The 25,554-nt window shown below is 44.3% G+C and overlaps 1 protein-coding gene across 1 annotated transcript in view; it reads right to left on the reverse strand.

Moving 5' to 3' along the window:
- The window catches only part of PARP4 (poly(ADP-ribose) polymerase family member 4), a 336,611-nt gene that overhangs the window by 116,833 nt on the left and 194,224 nt on the right, over positions 1-25,554 (reverse strand). Inside the window, exons 34-35 of the mRNA XM_040422464.1 lie at positions 25,270-25,404; positions 16,614-16,751 (exon numbers count right to left, since the gene is read on the reverse strand). Coding sequence (XP_040278398.1) covers positions 16,614-16,751; positions 25,270-25,404 — 273 coding nt within the window. The remainder of the gene's footprint in view (positions 1-16,613; positions 16,752-25,269; positions 25,405-25,554) is intronic.

A 25,554-nucleotide genomic window follows, 5' to 3' on the forward strand; every position in this document is an offset into this window, starting at 1 on the left:
CCTGTGGTCCTGGGTTCCCGTGTGTTGTGTGTTTGTTTGCTGAGTCCTGCTGTCTGTGGGCAGTACATCCACATGGGTTCCGGGCTTTGTTGTCTGTGGTAGGTCTCTGTTTATGCTTGTGGCAAGTACCTGCCATTGCCATAGGTTGCATTTGTTCCCCATTCCTTGCAGCTTGGCCAGTGAGACTCCTGTTCCTCCGTATCCAAAAGGAACAGGATGTCTTACCCTGACTCCTAGCCCAGGGACCGGTCGGAGGGTAAGTCAGGGCTCCGAGGTTCCTGCGCATGGGTCCTCCTACCTTAAAGGTCGGCCAATGCAGGTAGGAGTTAGGGTCAGGTTAGGGACGCTGTAGGAGGTGACCCGCTCCCTAACTCTGTCGTCCTGGTCAAGCAGCGACCATCTTCCAACGGCGCACGGCTGAGGATTTCCTCCATCCTCAGCCGTGACACGTGTCCACACTTATTCAGATAGTGTCGGACACAGGAGGTAACAAGTGCTGATATACACTAATACCCAATCAATAGAGCGGGGCGGCAGTAGTCGATATATGTCGACACCACATGTGCGTAGAAAAGCTGAATACACAATACCGTTTTCCACTTCCCCAAGGCTAGAAGGGGCTGTGAAAAAACGGGAACAGCTGTGTCCACACTTGTTCAAAAGTTGTCGGACACTAAGGTAGCAAGAACAGGTATGTACTGTTACCAAAAGCCGCACAATGGTTAAAGTGTCAGCATTGGTATATGCTAACACCTTATGCACTGATGGCAGACATATAACACAGACAGGTGTTTCACAGCATGAACAATAGGTGGTCAGGTAACATTTATGCCTGCGGCCTCAACCTGCGTACCGCAACAAGGAAGGAGGTCTTTTCACCTGCTCCCCTTCCCTTTTCCCTATATGCGGTGCACTTCATCTCACCTGAGAGCCAATGCTCCTGGTGTCTTCTACCTTTGCTGGTGACTATACCATCTCCAGCAAATAATCTATACCTTCTGGCCCACCCTATATATACTCCCCTGATGAGAGGCTTGCTTTTTTTCTTGCCTCAGAAACGTGCATGTAGGGATTTTTTTCAGGGTCAAACAGGGACCGCAATTCCAGGGTTAGGTTCCGGACGGGGGCCCAACTAGTGGGACACCCCGTGATTAGACCAAAGGGTTATTGTAGGGCCCTGAGGGTCGACCAGGGACAGTAAGGAATATCTTCCTGTTATCCCTTTACAGTGTGCTGAACATCGGATCGCTGAAGCAGGACCACCCTGATCAGAAACATCAAGACGGAGGTGTCCAGAATATCCACCATCTGTAGGGTAGGACACCTGGTTTTTCAGTGGTGCCGCTGTGCACCATATGGTTTGGGTATAACTGTGTATGCCGTGTCGCATGGTTCCCTTTGTACCCATTTCATTGGGATTTTTTTCAGGGTCAAACAGGGACCGCAATTCCAGGGTTAGGTTCCGGACGGGGGCCCAACTAGTCGGACACCCCGTGGTTAGACCAAAGGGTTATTGTAGGGCCCTGAGGGTCGACCAGGGACAGAAAGGAATATCTTCCTGTTATCCCTTTACAGTGTGCTGAACATCAGATCGCTGAAGCAGGACCACCCTGATCAGAAACATCAAGACGGAGGTGTCCGGAATATCCACCATCTGTAGGGTAGGACACCTGGTTTTTCAGTGGTGCCGCTGTGCACCATATGGTTTGGGTATAACTGTGTATGCCGTGTCGCATGGTTCCCTTTGTACCCATTTCATTATATGTTTTCTGTTGTCTTGTTGTGCGTCGTTGTGCATTATTGTTCATGCTGTGAAACACCTGTCTGCATTATATGTCTGCCATCAGTGCATAAGGTGTTAGCATATACCAATGCTGACACCTTAACCATTGTGCGGCTTTTTGGTAACAGTACATACCTGTTGGTGATTCAGTCAGCACAACCCTGTATGCAGGTGCACATCGCTATGGCGAAATACATATACAAACGCAAAATACAAATGCAATAGCACTCTGCAACCAGCATTCTGCCCTGCCTCTATGCTGGATGAGGCATTGGTGTACATTCTGGCCAAAGCGTAATAAGCCACTCACCACGTCAAGGTCGCCTCTATGGAGTGGTCCCTAACACTGAATCACCCACATTTTTTCTTTGTAGTATATATTGGAGGCGTGACGATCTCCATGCAGTCATGCACACCTGACCAGTCAATCTGTCCTGGAGGCTGGTTTTAAAGTCAGTATAAAACTGAGTCTGCTTATATAGCACCTACCAGTAGACATTTGGCTCCAGGAGTCTGCTTATATAGCACCTGCATTCCCTGGACTTTGTGTGGCTGTCATGGCCCATAAACAGGTAGGAACTAGTGTTAGGGACCACTCCATAGAGGCGACCTTGACGTGGTGAGTGGCTTATTACGCTTTGGCCAAAATGTACACCAATGCCTCATCCAGCATGGAGGCAGGGCAGAATGCTGGTTGCAGAGTGCTATTGCATTTGTATTTTGCGTTTGTATATGTATTTCGCCATAGCGATGTGCACCTGCATAGAGGGTTGTGCTGACTGAATCACCCACATTTTTTCTTTGTAGTATATATTGGAGGCGTGGTGATCTCCATGCAGTCATGCACACCTGACCAGACAATCTGTCCTGGAGGCTGGTTTTAAAGTCAGTATAAAACTGAGTCTGCTTATATAGCACCTACCAGTAGCCATTTGGCTCCAGGAGAAGTATATAGTGGGCTCAGCATGCATGTTGGTACTTGCATCCCTGGATCCGATGAAAGCTGTAATGGCACCGGACGGGGTTAAAAGCAGAGTGTGCTTGGCTTGCATGCTGCACCTGCATTCCCTGGACTTTGTGTGGCTATCATGGCCCATAAACAGGTAGGAACTAGTTTTAGGGACCACTCCATAGAGGCGACCTTGACGTGGTGAGTGGCTTATTACGCTTTGGCCAAAATGTACACCAATGCCTCATCCAGCATAGAGGCAGGGCAGAATGCTGGTTGCAGAGTGCTATTGCATTTGTATTTTGCGTTTGTATAAGTACATACCTGTTCTTGCTACCTTAGTGTCCGACAACTTTTGAACAAGTGTGGACACAGCTGTTCCCGTTTTTTCACAGCCCCTTCTAGCCTTGGGGAAGTGGAAAACGGTATTGTGTATTCAGCTTTTCTACGCACATGTGGTGTCGGCATATATCGACTACTGCCGCCCCGCTCTTATGATTGGGTATTAGTGTATATCAGCACTTGTTACCTCCTGTGTCCGACACTATCTGAATAAGTGTGGACACGTTTGTTACCGTTTTCATTAAGCACCCCTATTTGATTATGGGGCATTGGAAACGGCCTTGTGTATTTAGCCTATTGTCATTTTGAGGGACATATCTCATTTATTTTATATTAAGAAGTAAAAGTTAAGTATTAAACAATCCATATCACTAACTACCGATTTCTATGATTTATGTGAGTGATTATAATGTATATCAATTTTTCCTGATCTATTATGTTTATGGAGGGCAACAAGCGGGGAATTTAGCCCTTAGGCAGTGTTGAGCGAACTTGTGTTTTAAGTTCAGCGTCTAAAGTTCGGGTTCGGGTTATCAAAGAATCGCGTTATGGATTCCGCTACCATGGACCATAACGGAATTTAGAATCCATAACACGATTTTTCGATAACCCTAACCCGAACTTTAGATGCCGAACTTAAAACACAAGTTCGCTCAACACTACCCTTATGGCTTTTTCAGCGTGCCTAATAAGGGCTCATGCACACGACCGTGTGCTGCCCGAGCCTGTGCTGCTGACAGCAAATTGCCGACCGTGGGGCAGCCGCATGGGGATCGTGGACCCATTCACTTGAATGGGGTCCGCAATCCGCACCGCAAAAAAGTAGTGCATGCACTACTTTTTTGTGGTGCAGAGGCACGTACAGTAAACCCACAGCAGCACTCCGTAGTGCTTCTGTGGGCTTCCGATCCGTGACTCTGGTCCGCATCTCCCGGATTGTGGACCCATTCAAGTGAATGGGTCCGCGATCCGTGATGCACACGGCCGGTGCCCGTGTATTGCGGACCCACCGTATGCGGGCCGAAATACGGCCCTAAGGAAGATTTGTATTGGTGAAGTTCTTCTTGCTGTTTCAGTCCTTATTAGCAACAAGTGGCTTTAGAGGTCCCGATGTAGCCATGCATTACACAGACAGTCCATTGATTTCAATGGGTACCGTAGTACCGTGAAATGCTTCACAAGAGACATTAATCATCATATAATAAACATATTAATGACTAAATATATCAAAATAAAATCTAAACATAAACCACTAAAGCTAAAATCACTGGCGCTAGATACTTGTATCAATGCTGCAGTGTTGTGGCAGTCCCATATGTCCTGCAAATCACAGTAAAAACAAACTTGGACACCGCTCAACGCCCATCAAGCTAAAACACCCCCTCCTGCTATTTCTCTCTGATACAATAATGCCAGTAAGTATCTCCACTAAAGGATCAAGATTACCTTGATTTGGATACTTTTCTGGAACTTCTCGTTCTCCGAGGTGCAGGTCACATCATATGGGGCGCAGGTCTTTTCAAGGTTCTTGTGCGCAGGGGGATTCTACAGATTAAAGGCTGCTAGTTGGGATTTCGCCCCGGCCGGTGGCGAAAAACTCTGCTATGCTATTACTCGCATTCGCAGGGGAGCGGGTGACATCACCACTAAGAGCTACAAATCGTCAGTAGCACCAAAGACCACCCAATGCGTTTCGAGCAAATTACGATGCTCTTCGTCAGGGAATCACTTGAACGCTACTGTTGCTTTCTTTATATAGATATCACTTCTCTGCATACACCCTACCAGCGCCATGAATCCACCTGCGCCTCATTCGAAACCAAACAGTTCAATCTCGAAATTAAGGCCCCTGGGTATGAGTGTATCCATATTAAAAATCCATTGAGTTTCTTTTCTTGACATATTTTTAATAAAATCTCCTCCTCTCGCTTCCTTTTCCACTTTTTCTAACCCAATAAATGATGATAAATGAACGAATGATGGAAGTTTTGAGGGATCGTCATCTATTAGGTTAGAAAAAGTGGAAAAGGAAGCAAGAGGAGGAGATTTTATAAAAAAAATATGTCAAGAAAAGAAACGCAATGGATTTTTTATATGGATACGCTCATAACCAGGGGCCTTAATTTCGAGATTGAACTGTTTGGTTTAGAATGAGGCGCAGGTGGATTCATGGCGCTGGTAGGGTGTATGCAGAGAAGTGATGTCTATATAAAGAAAGCAACAGTAGCGTTCAAGTGATTCCCTGACTAAGAGCATCGTAATTTGCTCGAAACGCATTGGTTGGTTTTTGGTGCTACGGACGATCTGTAGCTCTTAGTGGTGACGTCACCCGCTCCCGCGCGAGCAATAGCATAGCAGAGTTTTTCACCTCCGGCCGGGGCAAAATCCCAACTAGCAGCCTTTAATCTGTAGAAACCCCCTGTGCATAAGAACCTTGAAAAGACCTGCGCCCCATATGATGTGACCTGCACCTCGGAGAACGAGAAGTTCCAGAAAAGTATCCAAATCAAGGTAATCTTGATCCTTTAGTGGAGATACTTATTGGCATGATTGTATCAGAGAGAAATAGCAGGAGGGGGTGTTTTAGATTGATGGGCGATGCGGTGTCCAAGTTTGTTTTTACTGTGATAAACCACTAAAGTTTATATATCCTATAAAATATAGCCAAAAGGTTCAAACTTCTTGTTAGTTAAAAAAGTTTTCTGACATTTTAAGGCCCCTTTCACACGAGCGAGTCCCACGCATCAGACTCGCAGCATGTGTGAGGGAGAGCATCTGTTCTGAACCCCGGAGCACTGCCGGGGTCACATAGCATTGTATTGATTTATGATGCTATGTAACCCTTAGGCCCCTTTCATACGAGCGTGACAGATTAGGTCCGGATGCGTTCAGTGAAACTCGCACCATTTTACAAGCAAGTTCAATCAGTTTTGTCTGCCATTGCGTTCAGTTTTTTCTGAGCGGGTGCAATGCGTTTTGATGCGTTTTTCACACGCGTGATAAAAAACTGAATGTTTACAAACAACATCTCTTAGCAACCATCAGTGAAAAACGCATCGCATCTGCACCTGCTTGCGGATGCAATGCGTTTTTCACGCAGCCCCATTCACTTCTATGGGGCCAGGACTGCGTGAAAAATGCTGAATATAGAACATGCTGCGATTTTCACGTAATGCAGAAGTGATGCGTGAAAAACAATGCTCATGTACACAGGCCCATTGTAATTAATGGGTCAGGATTCAGTGCGGATGCAATGTGTTCACGTCACGCATTGCATCCGTGCGAAAAACTCGCTCATGTGAAAGGGGCCTTACAGTTCTGGAATGTATTGGATAACACTGGCAGCATTATGTCAGTGTCATCTAATACAGTCCTGATCAAAAGTTTAAGACCACTTGAAAAATGGCAAAAAAATCATATTTTACATTGTTGGATCTTAACAAGGTTCCAAGTAGAGCTTCAACATGCAGCAAGAAGTAATGAGAGTGAGACAAAACATTTTTTCAGCATTCAATTAATTAAAAATAACGATTAAAATGAAACAGGCTGTTTTTCAGCTGATCCAAATTTTAGGACCACATGCCTTTAACCCCTTAAGGACTCAGCCATATTTAACCTTAAGGACTCGGCCATTTTTTTCAAATCTGACCAGTGTCACTTTAAGTGCTGATAACTCTAAAACGCTTTGACTTATACAGGCCGTTCTGTAATTGTTTTTTCGTCACATATTGTACTTCATGACACTGCAAAAATTGGGTCAAAAAAGTTAATTTTTTTGCATAAAAAAATACCATATTTACCAATAAATTGGAAAAATTTGCAAATTTCAAAGTTTCAGTTTCTCTACTTCTGTAATACATAGTAATACCCCCAAAAAGTGTGATGACTTTACATTCCCCATAAGTCTACTTCATGATTGTAGCCTTTTGGGAATGATATTTTATTTTTTGGGGATGTTACAAGGCTTAGAAGTTTAGAAGCAAATCTTGAAATTTTTCAGAAATTTACAAAAAAACAATTTTTAGGGACCACTACAGGTCTGAAGTCACTTTGCGACGCTTACATAATAGAAACCGCCCAAAAATGACCCCATTCTATAAACTACACCCCTCATGGTATTCAAAACTGATTTTACAAACTTCGTTAACCCTTTAGGTGTTGCACAAGAGTTATTGGCAAATGGGGATGAAATTTGAGAATTTCATTTTTTTTGCCTAATTTTCCATTTTAACCCATTTTTTCCACTAACAAAGCAAGGGTTAACAGCCAAACAAGACTGTATCTTTATTGCCCTGACTCTGCTGCTTACAGAAACACCCCATATGTGGCCGTAAACTACTGTACGGGCACACAGTAGGGCGTAGAGGGAAAGGTGCGCCGTATGGTTTTTGGAAGCCAGATTTTGCTGGACTGTTTTTTTGACACCATGTCCCATTTGAAGCCCCCCTGATGCACCCCTAGAGTAGAAACTCCATAAAAGTGACCCCATCTAAGAAACTACACCCCTCAAGGTATTCAAAACTGATTTTACAAACTTTGTTGACCCTTTAGGTGTTGCACAAGATTTAATGAAAAATAGAGATACAATTTCAAAATTTCACTTTTTTGGCAGATTTTCCATTTTAATAATTTTTTTTCCAGTTACAAAGCAAGGGTTAACAGCCAAACAAAACTCATAATTTAATGGCCCTGATTCTGTAGTTTACAGAAACACCCCAAATGTGGCCGTAAACCGCTGTACGGGCACACGGCAGGGCGCAGAAGGAAAGGAATGCCATACGGTTTTTGGAAGGCAGATTTTGCTGGACTGTTTTTTTTTGACACCATGTCCCATTTGAAGCCCCCCTGATGCACCCCTAGAGTAGAAACTCCAAAAAAGTTACCCCATTTTAGAAACTACGGGATAGGGTGGCAGTTTTGTTGGTACTAGTTTAGGGTACATATGATTTTTGGTTGCTCTATATTACACTTTTTTGTGCGGCAAGGTAACAAGAAATAGATTTTTTGGCACGTTTTTTTTTTAGTTATTTACAACATTCATCTGACAGGTTAGATCATGTGGTAATTTTATATAGCAGGTTGTCACGGACGTGGCGATACCTAATATGTTTACAATTTTTTTTATTTATGTAAGTTTTACACAATGATTTCATTTTTAAAACAAAAAAAATGCTTTAGTGTCTCCATAGTCTAAGAGCCATAGTTTTTTCAGTTTTTGGGTGATTATCTTAAGTAGGGTCTCATTTTTTGCGGGATGAGATGACGGTTTGATTGGCACTATTTTGGGGTGCGCTTGCTATTACACTTTTTGTGACGTAAGATGACAAAAAATGGCTTTTTTTACACCGTTTTTATTTTTATTTTTTTACAGTGGTCACCTGAGGGGTTAGGTCATGTGATATTTTTATAGAGCCGGTCGATACGGACGCGTCGATACCTAAAATGTATACTTTTTTTTATTTATTTAAGTTTTACACAATGATTTCATTTTTGAAACAAAAAAAATCATGTTTTAGTGTTTCTATAGTCTAAGAGCCATAGTTTTTTCAGTTTTTGGGCGATTATCTTGGGTAGGGTATGATTTTTGCGGGATGAGATGACGGTTTGATTGGTACTATTTTGGCGTGCATGCGACTTTTTTGATCACTTTTATTACCTTTTTTGGGAAGTAAGGTGGGCAAAATTTTAATTTTCTCAGTTTTTATTTTTTTATTTTTATGGCGTTCACTGTGCAGGGAAAGTAACATGACCGTTTTATAGATCAGGTCGTTACGGACGCGGCGATACCTAATATGTGTAGTGTATTTTATTTATTTTATTTTTATTCAGTGATAAATGCTTTTTTTAATCTTAACTTTTTTCACTTTTTTTTTTCATTTTTTTGACCCAGACCCACTTGGTTCTTGAAGATCCAGTGGGTCTGATGTCTGTATAATACAGTACAGTACACTATATAGGGTACTGTACTGTATTTTACTTACACTTTGTCTGAACAGATCTATGCCTTTAGCATAGATCTGTTCAGCACCATGGACAGCAGGATGCCTTAAAAGGCGTCCTGTTGCCATGGGAACCTTCCCCGTCTGCTCAGTTGTAGCCACAACTGCGCAGACGGGGAAGGGTAAGGATGGGGCTGTCGGGGGGCTGTCTGGGGGCTCTCTCCCTCTCCCATCGGGGGGCTGCAAAGGCACAGCAGCCCCCTGATGGGAGAGGGAGGGTGCTCCCTGAGCTGTTAACCTTTTCCATACAGCGTTCCGTACGGACCGCTGTATGGAAAGGGTTAAACGGCTGACATCGCATCACCGATGTCAGCCGTTTATACCAGGGTGTCAGCAATGTGCTGACACCCTGGTATAACCACTGTCCGCCAACGATTATTCAAGGGGAGGCGGGCGGGGGATCGCGATCCTGCCTGCCGCACCGCCGCCTCCCGCACCGCCTGCGACACGCGGGGGTTAATAAAACTTTATTTCGGGCATTTTAAAGTTTGATCCCCACGGTCTGAATTGACCTGCGGTTTGCTGCGATCGCCGATACGGGGGGTCACATGCCCCCCCCCCCCCCCCGGCGTTGTGACAGGATCCCGGCTGAATGATTTCAGCCGGCATCCCGTTCGGATTAACCCCCGGGGCGCCGCAATCTTTTTTTAAACTCATGATGTACCGGTACGTCATAGGTCCTTAGGGACTCGGGAAACATGCCGTACCGGTAACGTCATGCGTCCCTAAGGGGTTAAAAGGCCAAATATGTGCAAAGATGTGGATTCATTGTCATTTTCTGTCAGGTAGTCACACGTTGTGATGGCAAAGGCAAAAAAACTCTCCCTTTTCGAACGTGGTCGGGTTGTTGAACTGCATAAGCAGGGTCTCTCACAGCGCGCCATCGCTTCTGAGGTGGGACGCAGTAAGACAGTCATTTGGAATTTCTTAAATGATCCTGAGGGTTTTGGAACAAAAAAGTCAAGTGGAAGACCCAAAAAAATGTCATCAGCACTGAGCCGGAGGATCCAATTGGCTGTCCGTCAAGACACTGGACGATCCTCGACCCAAATTAAGGCCCTTACTGGTGCTGACTGCAGCCCCATAACCATCAGATGGCATCTGAGACTGAAGGGCTTCAAAAACAAAAAACGTCTTCAAAGACCTCGTCTCCTTGAACGCCACAAAACTGCTCGTTTGGACTTTGCAAGAGAGTACCAAACATGGGACATTCAAAGGTGGAAGAAAGTTTTATTCTCTGATGTGAAAAAATGTAACCTTGATGGTCCTGATGGTTTCCAATGTTACTGGCATGACAAGCAGATCCCACCTGAGATGTTTTCTACGCACCACAGTGGAGGGGGCGCCATAATGGTCTGGGGTGCTTTTTCCTTCAGTGGAACAATGGAGCTTCAGGAAGTGCAGGGGCATCAAACGGCCGCTGGCTATGTCCAGATGTTGCAGAGAGCATTCCTCATGACTGAGGGCCCTCGTCTGTGTGGTAACGACTGGGTTTTTCAACAGGACAACGCTACAGTACACAATGCCCACAGGACAAGGGACTTCTTCCAGGAGAATAACATCACTCTTGTGGCCCATCCTGCGTGTTACCGTGATCTAAATCCAATTGAGAACCTTTGGGGATGGATGGCAAGGGAAGTTTACAAAAATAGACAACAGCTCCAGACAGTAGATGGCCTTTGTGCGGCCGTTTTCACCACTTGGAGAAATGTTCCCACTCACCTCATGGAAACTCTTGCATTAAGCATGCCGAAACAAATTTTGGAATTGATAAACAATAACGGTGGAGCTACCCATTACTGAGTTCATGTTTGGAAGTTGGATTTAAGTTTTGGGGGGGGGGGGGGGGGGGGGGTTTCGTTTTATTTTGGAGGTGTGGTCCTAAACTTTTGATCAGCTGAAAAACAGCCTGTTTCAGTTTATTAGTTGTTTTCATTAAATTGAATGCTCAAAATTTTTTTGGGCTCACTCCCATTTCTTCTTGTTGCATGTTGAAGCTCTACTTGGAACCTTGTTAAGATCCAGCCATGCTAAATATGATTTTTTTTGCCATTTTTCAAGTGGTCTTAAACTTTTGATCAGGACTGTATGTCACCTGTATTATTTTTAACCCTCTATTTAGCTCACAAATTAGTTTTAATGGTGTGAATTAAAAGTTAAATTTTATTTAGATACAAGTATTTGGGTCAAGTTTGGTATTTAGCCATTTGGTTTATTGTGGAGATGTAGTTATCATACCTATACCCAGATAGGGTCCTCTTTTTGAAAATTGTACACTCGCTGACACATGCTGCAAGTCTGAAGCGTGGAACTCACTCATGTGAAAGGGGCCTAATACTGATGACCTATCCTGAGGATAGGTCATAAGTATCTGATTGGTGGGGTCCAAGACCCGAGACCCCCACTGATCAACTGTTTTGAGAAGGCTCTTTCTCGCAGCTCGCCAAGCACTGCGCTGTACATTGTATAGAGACTGTGCTTGGTACTGCACTTAGCCCCATTCACTTGAATAGGGCTGAGCTGCCCCTAGGCGGCGTAAATGATGACGTGACATCACTGGCCTAGGAAAAGCTGAAAGAAGCTGTGAAGGAGGTCGCTGCATGTCTCCTCCGCTAGCGTGCAGGCGATTGCCAGGCATCTGTACACGCTAAGTCTACTTTCACACTTTTTTTTTGCTTTCCGTTTGTGAGATCCGTTCAGGGCTCTCACAAGCGGTCCAAAACGGATCAGTTTGCATTCTAATGCATTCTGAATGGAAAAGGATCCGCTCAGAATGCATCAGTTTGCCTCCGTTCCGTCTCCATCCCGCTTTGGAGGCTGCTTGCAGCGTTTTGGTGTCCGTCTGAAACTGAGCCAAACAGATCCGTTTTCACTGACACAATCTGGCACAATAGAAAACGGATCCGTCCTCTATTGACTTTCAATAGTGTTCAAGACGGATCCGTCTTGGCTATGTTACAGATAATACAAACTGATCCGCACAAAACGCGAGTGTGAAAGTAGCCTAAAATCCGGGAGCAGTGCAAGAATCGGGGGAGCCTAAATGTGTGTGCAGCAGCCCCTGTCCTCCTCCTGCACATAAGTTCCTGTGTCAGGGCTCCATAGGAATATAGTATAATCCCCATAGACTCCAATGCTAATGCACTGGAGTCTATGAAAGAAGCAAAAAAAAAAAAATTCTAATCACCCCCTCTTTCCCCAAAATGAAAATAAAAAGAAAACACAATAAAAAAATAAAAATAAAACACATCATGGGCAATGCTGAGATGTACTATTAAAATGTAAAAATATTTATCGAATACGGAAAACAGCAAATTGGGAAAAATGGGAAAAAAAGGCAAAATGGCCAATTCCCACAACAAAATTAAATAAAAAGTAATCAAAAAGTCATACAAACCTCAAAATGGTATTGATGAAAAGTATAGATTGCCCCGCAAAAAATGAGCTCTCACACAGCTCTGTATACATAACTACAAAAATGTTATAGGGGTCAGAATATGGCAACAAAAAGACAAAAATAATTTTCTTTAACCCTTTCACGACTGCAATCTGTATATATACGCCCCGTGCAGCTACCACGTGTATAGACGTCAAGCCAGCTCTTTAATCCAAGCGCTGCAAAGTGCTTGGATTAAAGCTTCTGCCCCTGCCCTGCTGCTGTCACGGACAGCATACAGGCCAGTAATGCCAGCAAGGGGCCAATCAGAGTGGCCCCTTGCCGGCAATCCATCCGATTGGTTAGTCTGTGCAGACTAACCAATCGGATCGCGGCAGTGTTAAAATGCCGGTTTCAGGCTCTCATCTGCGCTCTGCAGATCAGAGCCTGAAAGCCGATAGTGTTCCTCATGCCCCCCCCCCGATCTGTGCCCCTCCAAGCCCTTAGTGCCCCTCTGTGCCCCGACGATCTGTGCCCCGACGATCTGTGCCCCTCTCCTGCGCTGATGGCATGCGGTCCGCCCCCTGCATTAATTTTCTAGCCGCCCCTCCTGCCCCAGCCTTCCTCGATATTGTGGGCAGCCTCCCGAACCCCCCCTCCTTTCCAGCGCTGCCCCCCCCCCGATCCCCCTGCTGTGTGCGATGGCGGCGGCTCCATTACTGAGCCGCCGCCATCAGCAGAGAGTGTCAGCTCTATGCTGTCACTCTCCTGTAACCCCTATAGATGCCGCGGTTGCGGCATCCATGGGGTTAACAGAGGGAGGGAGCTCCCTCTCTCCACCATCGGGGCTGCAGCGCTGTGATTGCAGCGCCCGATGGTTGCCATGGCAACTGGACGCTTTGCAAAAGCGTCCGGTTGCCATGGCAAAGGCGTCCAGTGCTGCCACCTACAGGCAATCTGGAAGTACTATACTTTGGAATGCAAGAGCATTGCAAAGTATAGTACAACTATCAGCCCCACTGGATCTTCAAGATCCAAGAGGGAACTGATAAAAAAAAAGTGAAAATAATAAAAGTAAAAATAAATAAATAAAAATGTAAAATTAGAAAAAAGAAAATTGCCTTTTCCTATAAAAAAATGAAAAAATAAAATACACATATTAGGTGTCACCGCGTCCGTAACGACCATCTCTATAAATATATCACATGATAGACCCCGTCCGATAAACACCATAAAAATAAAATTAAAAAAACAGTGCCCAAAAAGCTATTTTTGTCACCTTACATCACAAAAAGTGCAACAGCAAGCGATCAAAAAGGCTTATGACCCCCAAAATAGTACCAATCAAACCGTCACCTCGTCCCGCAAAAAATGATACCCTATTTAAGACAATCGCCCAAAAAATAAAAAAGCTATGGCTCTCAGACTATAAAGACACTAAAACATAATTTTTTGGGTTTCAAAAATGCTATTATTGTGTAAAACTTAAATAAATAAGAAAAAGTATACATATTAGGTATTGCCACGTCCGTAACGATCTTCTCTATAAAACTATAACATGACCTAACTCCTCAGATGAACGCTGTAAAAATAAATAAATGAAAATTGTTCCAAAACAGCCAATTTTTGGGTCACCTTGCCCCATAAAGTGTAATAATGAATGATCAAAAAATCCTATGTACCCAAAAATGGTACCAATAAAAACCTCAACACTTTCTGCAAAAAACGAGCCCCTGCACAAGACGATCGGCACAAAAATAAAAAACATATGGCGTTCAGAAAACCAATCCAGCACAATCTACCTTCCAAAAACCGTATGGCATTCCTTTCCTTCTGCGCCCTGCCGTGTGCCCGTACAGCAGTTTACGACCACATGTGGGGTGTTTCTGTAAACCGCGGAATCAGGGTAATAAATATTGAGTTTTGTTTGGCTGTTAACTCTCAATGTGTTAAAGAAAAAAAAATTATAAAATGGAAAATCCATTTTCCTTTAATTCTTGTGGAACGCCTAAAGGGTTAACAAAGTTTTTAAAATCAGTTTTGAGTAACTTGAGGGGTGTAGTTTCTACAATGGGGTCATTTATGGGGGTATCCACTATGTAAGCCCCACAAAGGGACTTCAGACCTGAACTGGTCCTTAAAAAGTGGGTTTTGGAAATTTTCTTAAAAATTGTAAGAATGGCTTCTAAACTTCTAAGCCATCTAACGTCCTAAAAAAATAAAATTACATTTCCAAAATGATGCAAACATAAAGTAGACATGTGGGGAATGTTAAGTAATAAATATTTTATTAGGTATGACTTTCTGTTTTAGAAGCAGAGAAATTGAAATTTGGAAAATTGTGAATTTTTCAATATTTTTGGTAAATTTGGGATTTTTTCATAAATAAAGGTGAAATATATTGACTCAAATATATGACTATCATGAAGTACAATGTGTCACGAGAAAACAATCTCAGAATGGCGTGGATAAGTAAAAGTGTTCCAAAGCTATTACCACATAAAGTGACGCATGTCAGATTTGTAAATTTTGACCTGGACACTGGGGCATCAATGACCCTTGGTCATGAAAGGGTTAAAGGGACACTGACAGGCCCAATAAGCATATTTAGGTATATATATGACAGTACAGGTCTTATCAAGTGTATCAATGTGTAATTTTTGCAACAGCTGGAGGGCCGCAGGTTGAGCATGCCTGGCATATGCTATAGTAGGAAGCTGGGAAAAATATTCCAAATGGGGTATAATTGGAAAAAAAATATGCAATTCCCAACAGTTTTATGGGTTTTGTTGTTTTACGGCATTCCCTGTATGGTAATACTGACCAGTTACTTTCATTCTCCAGGTCAGTACAATTACAACGATACCTCATATGTATACTTTTTCTTGCGTTTTTGTCCTGAAAAAAAATAAATAAAAACCTTTAAGGGACACTGACAGGCCCAATAAGCATATTTAGGTATATATATGACAGTACAGGTCTTATCAAGTGTATTAAAATCATCTAAGTATCCCCCCTGTCCACCTTATAAATACCAAAAACTAAAGTTTTATAACCTGCTTGTCTCGTCTCCAATCTGCCCAAGGGGCGGCGTTTCATCTCAAAATGCGCCAAGCCAGCCGCTTCCAACTGCCGTTCTGAAGCCCCGCCCAGCTTATCAATATTCACTTCGTTGGGCGGCGGCTATAACTCTCCCCGACTCAAGTGCCCAGCGCATGCGCATAAAGCAGAGGCTGCAGCGGCCTCTAAGACGCAGACTGTCTGTACGCAGGCGCGATGTGACCCCGGCCGGGCGCATGCGCTGAAGATTAGACGGAGGACGTGCCCAGAGGATTGAATTGGCTATGCGCAGGATCTTGAGTCGGGGAGAGTTGTAGCCGCCGCCCAGCGAAGTGAATATCGGGGCTTCAGAACGGCAGTTGGGAGCGGCTGGCTGGGCGCATTTTGAGATGAAACGCCGCCCCTTGGGCAGATTGGAGACGAGGCAAGCAGGTTATAAAACTTTAGTTTTCGGTATTTATAAGGTGGACAGGGGGGATACTTAGATGATTTTAATACACTTGATAAGACCTGTACTGTCATATATATACCTAAATATGCTTATTGGGCCTGTCAGTGTCCCTTAAAGGTTTTTATTTATTTTTTTCAGTACAAAAACACAAGAAAAAGTATACATATGAGGTATCGTTGCAATTGTACTGACCTGGAGAATGAAAGTAACTGGTCAGTATTACCATACAGGGAATGCCGTAAAACAAATAAACCCATAAAACTGTTGGGAATTGCATGTTTTTTTTCCAATTATACCCCATTTGGAATATTTTTCCCAGTTTCCTACTATAGCATATGCCAGGCATGCTCAACCTGCGGCCCTCCAGCTGTTGCAAAAATTACAACTCCCAGCATGCCCTAATAGCTGAAGGCTGTCCAGGCATGCTGGGTGTTGTAGTTTTTCAACAGCTGGAGGGCCGCAGGTTTGGCATCCCTGGCGTATGCAATATTAAATGGTGGAATAAGAAAGTGCAACTTGTCCTGCATAAAACAAGCCCTCATACAGCTATGTGAACGGAAAAATAAAAAAACGTTATGGCCCCAGAAAGGCAGGAAGTGAAAAACGAAAACACAAAAACTAAAAAAATGATGTTAACACACGGGTATACGTACCGGCTTCAATGTGGTTAGGTCTTCTGCCATCTCAATGCTTTCAACAAGTGAAAAACACTTTTCTTTGAGCTCTGTCGCTTTACATAATCTGGATAACAGCTGTTTGCGTTGCAGAGCTTTAGGCGGGCTGGGTTTAACCTACAGGAGAGAATAGTAACTATTATAATGAATTATTCTCATAATAAATGCATTTCGTATATGACTGTTAATAGTCACAAAAAGCATGCACATAACAAGAGCACTGGACGCACAAACGTTCCTTAGCCTAATATAGGAACGTCTCACAAGATAACAATATATATGTGTATGTATATGTACAGTGACACACAGTATGTCACCGTATGGACAAACATGCAGCTAAGCTGCAGTCCCTGTCCTGTGTCTTAAAGGAGAAGAGACAGCCCTGAAGAAAATAGATGGCAGGTAAGCAGAGTCCATGCGCTACTGGCTAAAAGAGATTTCCCCTACAGCACCATTTATGTTTCAAATGTTTTTATTTAAGGCTGACATAAAAGAAAATTACATATATTTTGTTATAAACAATAGTATTGAGTATTATTATTCATGACCCAGCTTTGACGTTTCGAATATACTCAAATATGACAATACATCAAAGTTATTTCGTCAACCTTCCGATGTTTGCCGGTTTTTTTTTGTGTTTTTTTTAAGGAAAAGGGTGAGGGGTAAAGAGGGATTGGTATGGGAAGAAGTAGTGGGGGAACCCTAACTAAATTCTCCGCGGACAGAACATAACAGTAGCCCATTTCACTCATCTCATCTCCTTAATTAGTTTGTATGAAATCTAAGCAAGCACGCGGCACGCAGGGACCCCCATCATGCACCCCGGTTAGATCACATCCCTGATATAGGTGGGTCATTTGATAGGATACGTATCTGATACCATGAAGTGAGCTGGAAACATTCCTGGATGCATCTCCTAACCTGGAGAGGCAAGATATCTATAAAAACCTCCCAGCATGCGAAAAATTTCTTCACTTGAGTCTCCTTTTTGGAAGACGCCTCTACCCAATCCATTTTCATTAAGAAGGAGAGTTTCTCTAAAAATAGCTTAAATGGTGGAGGTGAAGGGTCAATCCATGTGTTGACCCCCGCCACTGCTACTAGAGATAGTAATTTCCGGCTGCCAGGGGTGCATCGTGTGGTTGAGGAGTCAATATACCCAAAAATGCCCCATATAGGGTCTATAGGTGCTGCTGACGTCAGATGAGTGGTGGTGAATGTGCGTATTTTACCCCAAAAGGATTGTATCACCGGGCATGACCACAAGCTATGAAAAATATCTGCTCCTGCCTATCCACATCGAAAGCAACTATCCGACTCGAAGACACAATTCGATGGCCCTGTACCGGAGATATATATGCCCAGTGGTACTTATAGAGGTGGGGTCATGTAAAGAGTGAATGTGGACATATTTAGTGCGGTTTTGGGTCAGACGCGCCAAAAGGCGTCCCGATTTGTTTGCCTCCCTGAAATATTTGTTCTGATCCAACCAGGGTCATCAAGATTGCCTGACTATGGACAAAGGACTCTAGTATCTGTTTAGTTTCCTCATATATTTGTTTGGTCTGTGGGGAGGGAGAGTGGGCATATGACTGTTGGGATGTGAGCAGATTTTTATGCAGGGAGGAGAATTTCTCAGCAGCTTTTTTGCATTTCAATCGGATGTAGTTGATGATATGTCCTCTAAGGACTGCCTTGGATGTTGCCCATAGGAGTGGGAGGTTATCTAAGTGTTCAATGTTCCACAAAATTGTCCCAGTGTATTTTGAGGTATTCCTGGAATTCGTCTGACTTATATAGATATGTTGGAAATTTCCATAGCCTAGTTCTGATTTGTGATTATAGGGTTTGTATAGTCATGGTGATGGGCGCGTGATCTGAGATTGTAATTGCCATAATCGAGGTGTCTTGAATAGTGTGGAAAAGGGAGGTTGATGTTAATAGGTAGTCAAGTGTTGAGAAGCTAGCGTGTGCTGCAAAGTAAAAGGTGTATTCTTGGGAGGTGGTATGTTGAATTCTCCACGGGTGGCATAGGGATACTGCTTCCAGTAGGTTTGTGAGGTCCCTGGAGGACGGTCTAAGTGATGATTGTGAGGTGGAATTATCTAGAATAGGGTAGATGGTGGTATTAAAATGGCCTCCAATGATTAGGCTAAGATCTGCCCTAGGTAGGAGAAGGGCCTGGAGTCTAGCGAAAAAGTCTGTGTTCGTTTGATTAGGGGCACATATGTTTAAAAGGATATATGACTTCCCCGCTATTTGTATTCGGAGCAGTATATACCTGCCCCCTTTATCTATAATTTCCTCCTCTATAGACACCCCTAAGCCCCTTCTGAACAGTATGGCTACCCCCCTGGCTTTGGACGTATATTCTGCTGAAAAAAAATTCCACAGAAAAAACTAAGATAAAAACATCCTGCACGATATGATATACAAATGTGCTGATGTCCCTGGCCATATTATTGAAGAAAACCACAGAAATAAGATAATAATGCACTTAGTAAAGTAGATGCAAGCATTATATATGGACAAAGTCCTCACTCTGATATGATAATATCTGAGACACTTAGTCAATATATTTTGACCAAAACACATCTAAGCCTGCCTACCAAGCGCCAAGGTGGTCTCAGGTCAGGCGGGTCCTACGCTAAACCTACCTAAGCCATTGGGCTTCTATGTTCAGGAGCGCAGATGCCGCACATATGGTGTGCTTCTCCTAGTCACCTCCATGTGCATGAAGCAACCAATGGGAGGAGGAGCAAGCACACCCATATGTACCACCTAATCAAGGCGCTCTATTGGATAGGAAGGGCAAAAGTGCAGAGGAATGCTACTCCCAAGATAAAATAGGTGCGCATTCACACTTGAAGGTGCCACTCCCTCAAGCAAATACTACATAGACAAAAAAATTGACCACAGAAAAAAATAAGATAAAAGCATCCTGCACGATATGATATACAAATGTGCGGATGTCCCTGGCCATATTCTTCAATAATATGGCCAGGGACATCCACACATTTGTATATCATATCGTGCAGGATGTTTTTATCTTAGTTTTTTCTGTGGAATTTTTTTGTCTATGTAGTATTTGCTTGAGGGAGTGGCACCTTCAAGTGTGAATGCGCACCTATTTTATCTTGGGAGTAGCATTCCTCTGCACTTTTGCCCTTCCTATCCAATAGAGCGCCTTGATTAGGTGGTACATATGGGTGTGCTTGCTCCTCCTCCCATTGGTTGCTTGATGCACATGGAGGTGACTAGGAGAAGCACACCATATGTGCGGCGTCTGCGCTCCTGAACATAGAAGCCCAATGGTTTAGGTAGGTTTAGCGTAGGACCCGCCTGACCTGAGACCACCTTGGCGCTTGGTAGGCGGGCTTAGATGTGTTTTGATCAAAATATATTGACTAAGTGTCTCAGATATTATCATATCAGAGTGAGGACTTTGTCCATATATAATGCTTGCATCTACTTTACTAAGTGCATTATTATCTTATTTCTGTGGTTTTCTTCGTATAGTCTGCTGAGTAACATCCCTCTAGCTAAGTCGCCCGTAGGCCCCTATTGGATCCCTGTTTCCAGTGTGTTTCTTGTAAAAATATTACATCTGGTTTCATACGTTTTAAATGGGTGAGAACCTTTTTTCTTTTGACTGGGTTATTAAGGCCCGCTACGTTCCAGGATATGAGTTTTAATGTGGAGGGGGTGTGATAGTCCTCTGTGTTATGAAATATGTGTGGTGTCATCCGATCTCTGTACTGTGGTGTATAAGTACAAAGATTGCATCGTAACGGACCATTCCCCATCGTCCCAACAGTGACAGTGAATGAGGTGGCGAAACCGAGGTGGCGCGCTCAAGGGCCCGCGCGCCGCGACAAAATGCCTGGAGGAAGAAAGTAGGAGGAGATGAGTGGGCAATAACAAGAACAAAACATAAAAAGAACCATATAAACAATTGCATAGTAGTGCAAACACATTGTAAACAAAATAGTGTCCCGCAGTCTAGTTCTGCGGGGGCCATGAGACCCATATGTTACCCACAATGGTAAGATCATGGGTGTAGAAAGGCACATGGTACCCTCCCATTATGGTAGTACAGGTTTCAGTTCTCTGGATCAAGGAGGAAGTGACGTTGGGCGTCCCGTGGATCTTCGAAAATTAGTTGCCTGCCATTTTCCAACACTCGCAGTTTTGCCAGGTAGAGCAGTTGGAATCGAATCGCCCTGTCGTAGGGACCTTGGCATATTGGGGTAAATGCTCTCCGTTTCTGGGATACTAAAGCGGAGAAGTCTTGAAAAATCAGGATGTTGTGTCCTTGTACCTTTAGTGTATGTTGGCGTCCGTACGTGCGCAGGATCTGTTCTTTGATTGCCCAATTCCAATACTTTGCAATGACCGGGCGAGGTCTTGGGTAGTCCATCCCAGATGGTTTAAGTGGTCCAATTCTGTGTGCCCGTTCAATATAAAGTTTGTCCTTTGACGTCTCCAGACCCAACGCCGTGGGCAAGTCCACGGTGAGATATGTGATTAGGTCTTCCCCAGTAACACTCTCTAGGGATGCCTATGGACCTGAGGTTGTTGCGGCGATCCCGATTCTCCAGGTCCTCCAGTTTAGCGGTTAAAGCCGACTCTGTTTCCCTGCACTGTTGTACGGTGCGTTCCAAGTTGGAGATATTTAACTCTTGAGCTGCATGTTTGTTCTCTAGATCTTAGATTTTTTGAGAGTTTGTTGTGATTAGTTGTAAGCAGGGCTGGGACAAGGCCATTTGGTGCCCAGGGCGAATGATCATCTCAGTCCAATCCCCCCCCCCCCCCCCCCCCGGGGGGGGGGGGATTGGACTGAGATGACCATAATTTTTTTAATAAAAAAATTAGTTTGTTATTTGTATTACATTATTTTCTTACTTTTTACAGTCTGTGTGTGAGTAGCAGCTAGTGAAGGCAGGCTCCTCGTGGCTTGTTCTTCACGCGCCGACACAGCTCCCTGTAGGCTGCGCGAGTCCTCCCTCTCTCACCTCACACCTCGCCTCCGGCGTGAGCCGCCTGACGTCACACGGCGCACGCCGGTGGTATCAACCAAATGAATCCTCCATGGGGGGGGGGGGGCGAGGAAACGCAGAGGAGGAAAGGGAGCCCGAGCCAGGAGCGCAGTCGGCACAAAATTCATAGGGGGAGAGAAGGAGCAGCGCTGACATGGCTGGTGTGGATGGTGTAGGCGGGTGCAGGAGCGCACTCCGCAAATGGTAGCGCCCAGGGCACCCGCTCCTTCGGCCCCTGCCTTGTACCGGCCCTGGTTGTAAGGCAGAGTTAATGGAGGTATGGAGTACCTCTAATCTCTTGTCAAAGAGCGGTAAGAGAACCCTGGAGACTTATTGTGCTACAGTAGATGCGTGGTTACAGTCCTCCACCGGAGAGTGCGATGTGTCATATCTGGGGGAAAGGTTAGGCGGTGTGATGTCGCCATCTGTGATAAGCTCGGCCGAGAAAGGCATGTCCGAGGCTTGTTGACAAGAGCCTTGGATTTTCCTAGGCATTTTTTTTTCCGGTTTGGCTGCGGACTTGGACATCTTATTTGAGGAATCAGTGGCGTTTATGGGGTGTGCGGCTGGGAGGTGGCACACGTTGTTTTAGAAGAGTTTTTGGCCACAAATCTGTCCATAATCTCTGTCGGTCTTATGCCTGTATGACTGATGTTTAAGTTGCGTTGGATGTTTGGGAGGGTAGTCCTTGTAAGATCCTTATACCATTAGGCAAAAGATGTGAAATTTAGTCATGAAAAGTTGTAGAAGCCTCAGTGCTGGTATTGAATGGGGTTATACCGCACTTCTCTACAGGGGGTCACTATTGGCCCAAAGGATATGAGGATGTGAGGATAAGTGCAGAGACTTCAACAGAAATGGGGGAATGCCATTTTGAGAGTACTCACGAGACCCATATACTGCAGGTATGATGTCTTCTTCACTCCAGGAAGAGGGTCTGTGTGTGATCGCTGTTCTCCCTGGCGAATTCGTTGTGTCCTAGCAGTTGGTGGTCTGTGGGGGTGGGAGGGTGTAGGCCTTGTCGGTGTGGGTATTCTCCAGGGCCTTGCTGGTGTGGTTCAGCAGCTCGTGCGTCCTCCTCTCCTCTTTAAGCTGCCCGCTTGACATTTTTATGTGTGTGTCGGCTCTGCCGCCAATTCCGGTGCCCGGATTGAGGCAGGGGGGTCCGATGCCTAGGGGAGACGTGCAGGCTGCGTCAACGTGAGTCGGCAGCCCGCAGAGATGTCGTGCGGCTCACTGCCACGGATTCCGGGGAGAAATGTTCTGCCGCCCTCCGCTCCCTGCTTTTATGCCGCTGCCGTCGCCCTGTAAAAGCTCAGATGGCGGTGGATTCTCTGGGGCAGCAGGGAGAGCACAATTAAGATGTGGCCATACGCGATGCCCTGCCCCCGGAAGTCCCTACAGTACCATTTAAAGGGAACCTGTCATCAACTTTATGCTGCCCATACTAACAGCAGCATAAAGTAGAGACAGGTGAGTTGATTTCACCGGTCTGTCATTTATAAGTAAAAAGTAAGTGGTTGCCGAGAACCAACATCACAATCATTGCAGATTAGGCCTGGAAAAGAGTTCTGGCCACCTGAGAAATGTCATGGTTATTCATGAATTCCTGCTCTCCTGCCCACCTGCTGATGACTGACAGGCTTCTACCTAGTTTTCTCCCTTTCTCTCTAGGAGAGAACTGCCAATCATCAGCAGATGGGTGAGAGAGCAGGAGATTATGAGTAACCAGGACTCTTCTCAGGTAGATTAGACTCTTCTCCAGGCCTGGGCTGCAATGATTATGATGCTGGTTCTCAGCAACCACTTACATTTATCTCATGAGTGACACACCACTGAAATCAGCATTTCTGTCACTATTTCATGCTGCCCTCAGTGAGGTCAGCATAAAGCTGATGACAGGTTCCCTTTAATATTCCATCCATGCCTTTTTGACAGGAGCCTAACTTCTGGAATCCCCACTAATCCCCAAAAAAGGAATACCCAGTTGGCTGTGCATGTGCAGAGTTGGCTCACCACAGAATGCAAAGGAAGATATGGAGACTGCAGAGTCAGCAAACCAGATATTGACCACACAGGCAACATAACATAAATATAAAAAATAAAGACTTAGGGCTTATGCACACAAACGTATTCTCTTTCCGTGTCGGTTCCGTTTTTTTGCAGACAGTATGTGGAACCATTTATTTCAAGGTGTCCGCAAAAAAAGTTATTCTGTGTGCATTCTGTTTCAGTGTGTCCATATTTCCGTCCACATAACGTACAAGGATAGTACTGTTCTATTAGGGGCTAGCTGTTCAGTTCCGCAAAATACAGAATTCACACGGCTGTCATCTGTATTTTTTGCGGACTGCAAAATACATACGGTTGTGTGCATGACCCCTTAGGGGGAGATTTATCAAACTGGTGTAAAGTAGAACTGGCTTAGGCTACTTTCACACTTGCGTTTTGTGCGGATCCGTCTGTTCTGAACGGATCCGTTTGTATTATCTTTAACATAGCCAAGACAGATCAGTCTTGAACACCATTGAAAGTCAATGGGAGACGGATCCGTTTTCTATTGAGCCAGATTGTGTCAGTAAAAACTGATCCGTCCCAATTGACTTACATTGTGTGCCAGGACGGATACGTTTGGCTCAGTTTCATCAGACGGACACCAGAACGCTGCAGGCAGCGTTTTGGTGTCCGTCTCCAAAGCGGAATGGAGACTGAACTGATGAATTCTGAGCGGATCCTTTTCCATTCAGAAGCATTAGAATGCAAACTGATCCGTTTTGGACCGCTTGTGAGAGCCCTGAACGGATCTCACAAACGGAAAGCCAAAACACTAGTGTGAAAGTAGACCTAGTTGCCCATAGCAACCAATCAGATTCCCCCTTTCAGTTTCCAAAAGGAGCTGTGAAAAATGAAAGGTGGAATCTGATTGGTTGCTATGGGCGATTAAGCCAGTTATACTTTACACCAGTTTTATAAATCTCCCCCTTAAACTGTAAAGTTTCTTTTTAATCTCAAATGTAAAATAAAAAAAGGGATGTAAAACAAAGAGAACTTGCACATCCTTGCACTGGCTAGTCCCAGGATGATTTAGTATTTTTTTTTGCTTTTTGGGGAAACTAGCCAGTGGTATTGTATTCGTGGGGTCTCCATAATAATTATGATGACCTATAAGAGCACTAACTATGCAGAACTTAGGCTTTGTCTGTTCCCATCATTTTTCCCTGTTGTATACTGTATATCAAACACAACCATAAGCCCTATTGATGACAGGGAGATATGTGTTGGTGTACCTCTCCATTATGAAACAGCACAGTTTCTGCATTGGTAATACACAGTCATCCTACAGACAATGCAGTTAGTGAGTCATTTTACTGCAGCTATATTGGTGACAAATTCCACTGTGTGCCTATAGTGTGGCACGCCTTGGAGACTTCCATCAGAAGTAGACGCCAGCAGCATTGCCCAATGGATCAATGTACATTGGAAACACTGCATGCATCAACTCTCCTCATGAACAGTTCACCGTACATTGCAAAAGAAATACATTAAGTAATGCAAACACAAATACATAAAAAATGGCCCTCGTCCTCAAGCCGTACCGACAATGGAGCTTCCATCTCTTCTAAACAAAAGCTATCCACTGGTGCAACGTCAAGACGTGACATTTCTAGGGGTGCCATGAGCATTTGGGAATCAATATCCGGTAAACTTAACTCCCGTTTCTTCCTAAAACGCTACAAAGAAAGAATGATAGCTATGATTTACAATCAATTATTCTCACAATAAATGAATTCTATGTAAGAACACTTAGTCGGGTTTCCAGGAACTGAACTGATTAGGCCTGAACTGCAATATCAGGGACAGATGGCAGACAGACGTGGCAC

The sequence above is a fragment of the Bufo bufo genome, chromosome 3, assembly GCF_905171765.1.
Source record: "Bufo bufo chromosome 3, aBufBuf1.1, whole genome shotgun sequence".
In the NCBI taxonomy this organism is placed as follows: domain Eukaryota; kingdom Metazoa; phylum Chordata; class Amphibia; order Anura; family Bufonidae; genus Bufo; species Bufo bufo.